Source organism: Alosa sapidissima, chromosome 2 (genome assembly GCF_018492685.1).
Source record: "Alosa sapidissima isolate fAloSap1 chromosome 2, fAloSap1.pri, whole genome shotgun sequence".
In the NCBI taxonomy this organism is placed as follows: Eukaryota; Metazoa; Chordata; class Actinopteri; order Clupeiformes; family Clupeidae; genus Alosa; species Alosa sapidissima.
The window spans coordinates 29,351,370-29,361,424 of NC_055958.1; the positions used below are offsets into that span (position 1 = coordinate 29,351,370).

General features: G+C 43.7%; 2 protein-coding genes across 2 annotated transcripts; both read right to left on the minus strand.

Moving 5' to 3' along the window:
- Positions 1 to 433: 433 nt before the first annotated feature.
- Positions 434 to 3,000, minus strand: gpr18 (G protein-coupled receptor 18). The gene is made up of 2 exons (XM_042084396.1): positions 2,839 to 3,000; positions 434 to 1,992 (listed from the first exon to the last, which is right to left on the minus strand). The coding sequence occupies exon 2, from the start codon at positions 1,990 to 1,992 to the stop codon at positions 976 to 978; it is 1,017 nt and encodes a 338-aa protein (XP_041940330.1). The 5' UTR covers positions 2,839 to 3,000; the 3' UTR covers positions 434 to 975.
- Positions 3,001 to 5,843: 2,843 nt separating this feature from the next.
- On the minus strand, positions 5,844 to 9,257 carry gpr183a (G protein-coupled receptor 183a). Its single transcript, XM_042084419.1, has 2 exons — positions 8,772 to 9,257; positions 5,844 to 7,755 (listed from the first exon to the last, which is right to left on the minus strand). Exon 2 carries the CDS (start codon positions 7,728 to 7,730, stop codon positions 6,657 to 6,659), a length of 1,074 nt encoding a protein of 357 aa, XP_041940353.1. The 5' UTR covers positions 7,731 to 7,755; positions 8,772 to 9,257; the 3' UTR covers positions 5,844 to 6,656.
- Between the last annotated feature and the right edge of the window lie 798 nt (positions 9,258 to 10,055).

Sequence of the window (10,055 nt, forward strand, 5' to 3'; positions counted from 1 at the left end):
CAGCGTGCTGAGTTTGAGGGCTGAGCTACACCAGGCGCGTAACTGAAGCGTTCTGTTCGCGTTGCGTCTGCTGCAACAATTAGCTTCCATTATAATCAATGGAAGTAGCTACACCAGACGTGACAGTGGGGCGTACGTTCGAAAAAAAATAGACCATTCATCTAAAATGGATTTTACGCGTAGCGAACGGAACGCTTCAGTTACGCGCCTGGTTTAGCTCATACCTGACCTTCGAACTTTGGTGCCAATGTTGTCCATCTACCTAATATGTATGCTAATAATAACACTTTTAAGGCCAAACGTAAACCTTAGATGTAATGGGAGAAATACATATGTCTCTCTCCTTTTATCTTATCAATAATATAACACCGCTTCTCACAATTACAATCTTCATCTTTCTCTCTTGTCTGCTCCCACAAATCAAAATTATGTCTCACATTGCACAGACAGTTTGTTTTTACTTTCCTAAAGTTCAGCCTCAAAGCGGAAGTTCAAAACTTATAAGCAGAAATAATCAACCAATGTGTGACCTTACAGCAACTAATGCAATTCATTACTCACAAGAGGAGCTTAAATGTATTTCCCAGCCATGGTCAGTTTGGTCTTCATTAAACATGCCCCATTTGTCTTTTAAATCTCTGTACACAGCAATTTCAAATCATTCACCATAACATTTCATTTCTATGTTTTTGACTGAATGTCTGTAGCATCCTAAGGCTTGGTAACAATGAGACTAGCTGACCAAGTCATTTTTTTTGTTTGATGCCCATCAACTCTATAGTCGTTCATCCCATCCATCCACCCAACCCCTAGGATGTCCATCACAGCTGGCTGCCCAACTGAGATCATTGTGTCTATATCTCCCTAAGCCCCTGCACAATGAGACAATGAGACTGATTGTGTCATTTGTTTTTGATGCCCATCGTCCAATGTCCAATCATCCAGTGGCAATGTGTCAATCCCAGCATGCCCTTCTCAGATCATGGCGCTGGTGATGTTGCTGAGAGAGCGCACGCTGCTGGTGTGCATGCTTTTGCGCCGGATGCTGCGTAGGTAGTTCCGATAGAGGATAACGCTGATGACGCGGTCCTGGAACTGCTTGGAGACGATGTAGTAGAGGACGATGTCCAGCACCGTGCTGAGGTTCATCAGGAGGGTGGTGAAGGCGCCCCAACCGCTGTAGACCTCGTTGCTGTCCGGCGACAGTAGCAGGAAGACGAAGCAGACGTGGTAGGGCACGAAGCACACCAGCACCTGGATGATGAGCGTGACAATGATGCGGATGGACTTCTGCTTGACCTTGGGCTTGAGCTTGGACGTGCGGCCGTGTATGAGGTTGTCCACGATGACCGCGTAGCAGCCCACCATGATGCACATGGGCACGAGGAAGAAGAAGATGAGCCGGACGAAGTTGATGGGGTTGTCGCGGCGCAGGTGCTCGGTGTCACGCATCTTCAGGCACGTGGTGAAGTTGTGGCTGGCTACCGCGTCCGGGTCCTCGTCGGGGAAGAGCAGCGGCGCTGTGCAGCCCAGCGTCATCACCCAGACGCCGGCGCACGACACCACCGCCTTGCGAGTGCTCTTGAGCTCGCGGCTGTGCTTGGGCTGGACGATGGCCACGTAGCGGTCGGCGCTGATCAGCGCAAACACCCACAGTGCCATGCACGGATAGAAGACGGTCAGCGCGGCGGTCACCCGGCAGAACATGTCGCCGAACGGCCAGTAGTCCCACGAGTAGTAGATCATGCGGAAGGGCAGGAGAAGGATGAAGACAAGGTCCACCACGGCCACGTTGATCATGTGAATGGTGACTGAGGTCCGCCGCTTGGTGGTCAGGGCGAACACCCATAGCGCCGTGATGTTGACCAAGAAGCCGATGATGAAGAGGAAACAGTAGAACACCAGGCCGGCCGTGCGGTACTCCACCGGGGCAAGGACCGTGGACCTGCTCATTGCTACGGAGATAGTCTCGTTCATGGCTGCTTCACCCATCTGCGTGACCAAACCAAAGAGAAAGTGAAATTTGTTAACAGATGAGGAAGTTGGATTTTGGGAGAGCAAAACTTTCCTTGTATAAAAAGGGTGCAAAACAAGCTGCTTTATGGCAGGAAGAGACATGTGCCTGGCTTTGTTTAGCATTACTCTAAACAGAAAGACCACATACACCTCTGAACTGTGATGCGTATTGTATATATTAACACAAAGAAGCTGCTATGTCTAATTTAGCACTGAATCGGAAAAAAAATCTGTGGCTAATGCACATTCTGATGAACGACTTTGGACATGTTCCAAGGCAACAAAATGAAGTCTTCGGCCCATTTGGAGACAGTAAGAGTGTCAAACAGGCAAAGAGGGTCAAAAAGGTTAAGTTATCAAATCATATTTCAACAAGAAATAAAAAGGTCTGAGAAGAAAAGGAAGCAGTGAATTTACGAATAGGCTAAAAAAGGAAGATGGCAGTGCAAAAGAAGAAGTGAGAAGAAGAGGTCTTTTGATCTCATGAGTGGAAGCTCCGACGAGACCACTCACAGTAAACATGTTACCACACCAACACACATACGACCCCCACACTCCCCTTTCAAGTGTCGGACTTTGTGTCACCTCGCACAGAAAAGTAATGATCAGTGAAACACATATGTGAAATGTAATGCTTTACCTCACTTTGAAACTCAGATGCTAACAGTTTATAAGGCAAACAATTATAGTAAACCTCTACACCCAACATACGAAGGCCTAGGTTTTACACAAACTCATTTTCAATTCGCTTCACTGACTTTCTTCATCATGCTCCTACCCTCAACTCCATTTGAATCAAACATGAACACATGAGTTCCTTACTTTGTGTGAGCTTTAGTTCATCATCCTCCGTGTTGTGTTTAATCACATCAAAACATCCAAAGACAAAGAGCGACCTGCTCTCTATCCAGCAGCCATCACACTGTACACTGCACTAACAGTGGCGGTGACGAGACGGAAGTTATTTATAAACCATTTTGTTCTGCCTTGGTTTTCTGCATGTGCATGTACAGACACAGGGGGCTGTGAAAAACATCACCACTTCCTGTGTCGCCTCCACTTAGTCGCTTACCAATGGAACAAAATGGCTTCTAAGTACACCTCCTCAGGAAAGAAACAAAAACTGTAATAATAATAATAACAATAATGTGTGATTAGAAAGTGGAGCGTGCTGACAGGTTTGGGTTCTGGTTATTGATTGGAAAAATAGGGTTTGTCACAGTACATTAGCTCTCATGGGAGAGTGGCACAGCAGGTGGCAGGAGAAGGCATCTGGCATTGCAGAGTTTTAATTAAGAACAGGATGTTGTGGCAGTTGCTATATAAACAGGAACTCAAATCTTTGGAGTAGATGTCTCATGCTGATTCTGTGAGGTTCTCTCTTTCCCTCCCTCCTCTCTCTCTCTCTCTCTCTCTCTCTGTCTCTCTCTCTCTCTACAGACGTGTCGTACCAGGTCGGGCAAAGTGAGCTGGGAGATGAGACACAAAAAAAAAAAATGTTTGAGCTGTACCAGGATCCGGAGCAGATCATGTATGGCAATAGCTCACTCACAGGGACGTTGTTGTTTTAAGATGAGGAAATGTACAGTACACAAACACCTGCGCCATGCTCCATATACACATGGGAATAAGACAAGCCGAAAGCTGAAATGACTACCACACTGTACATGTTTTCTGAGTGAACGTTTCCACTGGTGTGCTGATCACATGGTTGTGAAGGGTGCAGTGGAAACCCGGAGTGGAGAAAAACACACATACACTTCTCCATTTGCCCTCTCCGTTTCTCTTTTCATGGTGATCACACATACCAACGTGATACAGTAATGAAATGAAACCATGCAAGCATTTTACAGACTTCTCACATAATACAGCAGTGTAATAGCTGGCCCCGTTGCTAGTATTAGCATTTGATGAGTTCAGTTGCACAGTTCTATACTGCTGGTTAAGATTGAAATTCAATATTTATGCCATAAATGTTTTCATTATTTTTTCTTCTTTAATTATACCACAAATTATGTTACACTGGAGCCAGACCATCTGTCTTGGCACAGATCTATTTTTCAAGTATGAGTTACCTGAATTCCTGTCAGTGTTTCAGTTTTGGGTTTTAGTGGTCTCACGCTAGCATACGTATGTACTGTGCAATTGTTTATCTGATTGTTGTTAGTCTCAGTGAGAGTGCTCCTCAGCACCACATCCTCTTCAATCTTTTTGAGGGTCAGTCAGTGCTCAAAGCTCAAAGCTGCTCTTGGTCTACTCATGTAAAACCTGTTTATACAAACAGCATAATTATGAAGAAGTGCAGATTAAGAATTGTGTGATTTGAGGAGTTTATTGTTTATCAGCAGAAATGACATGACACCACTTGTGTTCCAATTGAGCTGGGGTTGTATTGTATAATTGTCCTGCTTGACACCCCCATCTAGAGGTAGAAACTCGTAACTGCGTTTTGAAGTGTGTCAGACTAACAGACATCATGGAAACTAGAATCATATTTTCTGCATGGCACATGTTCATACCAGTAATAACAGCAATCATGAATGTAAATTACATGTAAATGACATTTACTGACATTTACACTTGTGTCTTCACCACACTAAGTCCACAGGCTGTGTATTATTTCCTCAACAAGCACAATGTCCCATGATCCACATTTTTTAAATTATATGAATTCATATGCAAAACATATCATATCAAAACTATGTAAACAATGTAAAACCAGATTTAACCCAAATCATGTTTTTACTTCAGCGAATGTTGCTTCCCATCAGCATTGCATAGGTCACGTAAAAATGAGGATTTTATTCTAAAAAAAAGAATGAAAAGAGAGGAAAAAAGAAAAGAAGAGATCAAGCACTCTTGGGTTACATACTTGGGTTCCATAATGTCTATCAGGCAAAAGTATTTATTTCTTCTCTTTGTACCACAGGAAGTTAAACTGCTGATACAACCACCCACTGTGGCAGAGCGACATTTTAGATGGTGGCCATGTGAGTGCGTCATCAGCCCTCAAACCATTCACAGCAGACACTAGGTGGCAATGGATGTAAAGAAACGGACTAAAAAAAAAAAAAAAAAAAAACAACAACAGCCCAGATGTCAAACAGCACTCTTAAAACGAACGTGTTGAAAACAACACAACTTGCGTCGTTTTTACCACATATCTACAGTATGTCCAAATAGGGACAACACAGTTTTGTTTTAACCCTTGTGTTATCCTTAAATCTTACCGACACTCTTTATCCTTGGGGTCAATTTGACCCCAGCTAAATAAACCCTCAGAAAATGATTATAATTAATATTGTTACCCAGTTTTTTTGTGACAGGTACTTAACAAGAGTGTAATAACCACCATCAAAAGCCCTACAAAACAATCCCACCCCCCCACACCCCTTTATGAACCTTGGAACCCTGGCTGGCAATATTGCCCATCCAGTGTCAGCCGCCTAAAGTCTTGCTGTTGCTTCCCCTTTTGACTTATACAGTCCTGCCAAAATGACTTATATGTAATATGTACTTGTGTATGTAATAATGATAATAACAATATGTTCTCATACTATTCAAATAGTAATATACATAATGTGTCAAATATTCATGTATCCTATGTTTCATACAGCTGGGGTCAAACTGACCCCAAGGAACATCAATGTACAAAATATTTGTACAGGACATTGAAAACAAATTATTGTACAAATTTCATGCTAACTCATGTACCCTTCAATTGAGGAAAAGTCATGAAACATGAAGCAAAAAAAAAAAGTGAACCACATATTTTATGATGTTAAACGTTGCTTGGGGTCAAATTGACCCCAAGGATAACATGAGGGTTAAGAGTGAGTGTATAGAGCACAGAGATCTCTAGAGAACAAACATAGATGTAAATACAAGACAGGGTGAAACATGAAACTTTCAGTTGCTCTGTAGTCCTCATCAGGCCAAATCACAAGGCATTCAGCACTCTCCATTAAGCCCTAATGTTCAACAGTAACTGGTATCTGGGATGACTTGTCAAATCTTGCATCATTAACTTATAAACAATCCCCATCAGAACAGTTAACATGATCTTGAGCACTACATGCACTCACAACGCCCTAATTTGTTCTGTGTGGCTTTGCTCTTTACCCTGAGAAACCGCAAGCAAAGGAATTTCATCTTCAGCAAGTGAAGAACCAGTTTGACACTTTACATGTGGTGAAAAATTCATTATCAAAAGGACAGTCATATACTGTACATAGCAAAATAAATGAAGTTGGTGGCAGGTTACATTTTAGCAGCCTCTGTTTTCTTATCCCACTTTATGATTGTGTCTTTCAATAATTGTTTAGAAAAGACTACCGATAATTATCTGTTTTTTTTTTTAAGACAGTTCATCGTGATTCCCTTCATATCTGGTCATCATACAGTCCAAGCATGGTAGCTGTCATTTCTTTCTTCCTGTTGTTGTTGACTTTATAGAAGTTTGAGTCATATGACTCTATAGAAGTTTATAGAAGTTTGAGTCACATGACCCTCAAGCCCTGTTTTTTTCAAATGAGGAAAGAAAAAAAAAGATAATTTATGGTTGCAGATATTTCTGGATTCTGGAACCCTCCCAGAACCCCCTGAGTTCTAAACGCTCGGCATGGACTCTTCAGGTCTTTTCAGTGGTGTTCACCCCTGCTGTAGAGACGGACCCTGTTGTGGTCAAGGTCGCGGGATGACTCCTCGGGCGAAGTGCGAGCGTTGCTGGAGAAGGACATGCTCACCTGCCTCCTGAGCAGCTTCATCACCTTCTTCTTGTAGCCCTTGCAGGCAAAGAAGTAGATGAACGGGTCCAGGCAGGAGTTGAGGTTCATCAGGCACACGGTGACGTGCAGCGAGATCTGGAAACGGTGCAGCTCGCCACAGTCAGGATCGTAACGCAACTTACGAACCATGTACTGCAGCAGGTCCATATGGTAGGGCGTGTAGCAGACCACGAAAACCAGGATGACGCAGAGGACGACCCCGATGGCCTTCTTGTTGCGGCCGGACTTCTCCGTCAGGTGGTTGGTCTTGGCCGACAGGCGCAGTTTGGAGCACAGCCACGAGTAGCAGACCAAGATGATGACCACGGGGATGCCGTAGCCCAGGAAGACGGCGCCGATGAGCATGAACGGGAGGTTGGGCACCGTCTCGAAGTTGGGGTACTCCATGCAGGTGACGTAGCCGCCGGGCTCGGCATGGGTCATGGGCATGGACAGCAGTGGCAGGGTCTGGGCAAGCACCAGCATCCACACACACACGCACACCCACTTGACGCGCTGGACCTTGCGGAAGCGCGACAGCCGCAGCGGCAGCACCACGGCGATGAAGCGGTCCACGCTCAGACAGGTCATGAAGTTGACCCCAGCGTAGGTGTTGATGTAAAACACCAGCGCCGTGGCCTTGCACGCAAACTCGCCCAGGGGCCAGTGGAAGCCCAGCGCGTAGTAGACCACACGCAGCGGCAGCGAGAGGGCAAACAGGATGTCCGAAACCACCAAGTTGGCCGAGTAGAGCGTGGTGGAGTTCATCTTGCGCAGGTTGGGACGGATGACGTGCAATGCCAACGCGTTACCAAAGAGACCCACCAAAAACACGATTGAGTAATACAGTGGCATGAGAACCCGCGCCACTGGTCGGTGATCGTACAGATTTGTACATGTGGCGTTGGTGCAATTGGTGCTTTGGTCAATATCCATTGCTTCATTCATAGAGCCAGTGGACAAGCCCTGCTATCTGTAAGATAAAGACACAAGGCAATCATGAGATTGGTACGCTAGACCACACTGTTTCCTGAATGCTCTTCGAAGTCTGGTTTCATGAGGGAAGTATCATCTGTCATTATTGATGAGGGTGGTAATTTAATTGTTTTCACTTTGTTTACTTCACTTTCACTTGCTGCTATACTATTTCATTACATACATAGAGGGTGGGTGGTGGTTATCAGTCTCAACCCTACATGTGGCCACATTTGAAGCACTGGTGGTAAGGCCTCCCTCGTGGTTCGCTGGCCTTGGTCACTACACAAAGGATATATGGGATAAGGAAGTGGTGTCTCAGTAATAGTGGCACGAAACAATGTCTGACCCTCCTGTTGAAGTTCAAACGGCTGAAATCTGTTTTCCCCAGATCGGAGTTTCAAACAAAAATCTGTTTCCTGCCCATATTCACACCTTGACACCCTCGCATGATTTCAGAGATCGGCGTTTGAGTTCATGTTACCAATATGACTTGTTTGGAGGGAAAACATATATTCATTTTTCTTTAAAATGATTAGACTCCCAGGCAAATAGTCTAGCAGATGCAACATAGATGAACACAAATATTGGTGCATGTTTGTTTTTAGGTCATGGTGTCTCAGAAAAACCACTACAAGCATAGATGATGTTGTTTCATTTGACCCAAGTGTAAAAAACAAAATGTAAAAAGTCAGTTGCATATCTATCAAATTAACTAAAAGATTATACAATTATGAGATTCTAATTTGCACCAAGAAGTTATATGCCTATTTGTCATACATGCAAAATGGACTGATCAAAATGTACACTGTGCAGTCTCCCACATTACCTACTGTATATGATAACTTCAAATGACTATTTGAGTTGCCATAGATATCTGGGATTATCCCCATCATCATCCAAAAACACACAAACACTATTACATAAACATCTTGAGACACTGTAGATAGAAAAAAAATACTTTGATGCCATCAAGTAGTCACTTCTCACATTTAATGTAATGAGGTCACTTACCAGAGAAGTAACGTTTTATCTTTGTGAAAATAAAGAAAATGTTTGATCCGCAATAGAGTCTTTCTTTTAGCATGGCACTGTTGCAAACTGTCCCTCTCGTCCTGTGGAGTCCAGCATAGGAGCGACTGCCAACTACAGAGAGTCAAATGCAGAGGAGCGGTCTGATTCCTATCCCTCTGTTACCATGGTGACTTAGTTTCCTGTGTTGCGGTGCAAAGTTCTCTCAATCTCTCCTTCTTTCTCTCTCTCTCTTGTTCATGTTTTTATCTACAGCAGAAAGTATGTGGCACGTGTTGAGGGCTATGGCCAACATTATGCCCCATCCTCTAGCATTATCTTGTATCAAAGCACCTGCGGTGAAACATCGATATGAGGACTAAACTTTTCTTGCCGTTTCTAAGTTTCAGAATAGGCTAGAGTCTGTCAGCATTGAAGTGAATTTGTGTTTGTGCAAAAGTGAGACAACAACTGCTACTGCCCCCATCCTCTAGCTTTATCTTGTATCAAACCATAACTTACACCTGTTGACGTCCACCCCGTAACACACCTCAAAATGAGATTTTAAAAGACGCGCAAGGGGCGCGTAGAGAGGGTCTGATGTAAAACAGAACAAAACAGGAACTACACAACACTGCCAAAGGCACATGTTGGACCATGTGTCACTACTCTCTGCCCACACACATATCTATCACCGCTAACTGACAAAGGGGCCCAGCAACTTCCCCATAGTCTATTTTCACCATTGGAATCACGGAATCACAGATTTGGTGGTGCTATTAGTGAATACATGAACACAATAAAGACACGCTTCCCTTGAAAGGTTTATCTTAGCCGTTATCTAAATGGTTAAAAAGAAAATTTCTAGAAGACTGCTTCACTTACACTTCCATATTTCAAAAGGATGTGGGCTGTTCTGCAATTGATAACATATCCGTGATTAATCATGTTTGTGTTTGTGGTTGCAAGGGCTCGCATGCAATTGTTATAATGCATGGCTCAGGACGGACCATATTCTGAAACAACATTTTATGGACCGTGACCACAAATATATTTTTTTTTTTATCACTTTGATGTCCATGTTAGCTCCATTTGTTTTGATCTCCTTGGTGACCACCTTTGACCTGCTTTTTAGTAATAGTGAAACAGCCATCTGTTCACCGGCTTTTCATAAGCCTTTCTTGCTTTTGAGGTGGAGAATAGATAGTTTTTGTTTGACAGTATCGTTGCCATGCAACTTTAGAGAGAGTCTGCTTACTTGAGACTCAAACTATCATAGTCATCATC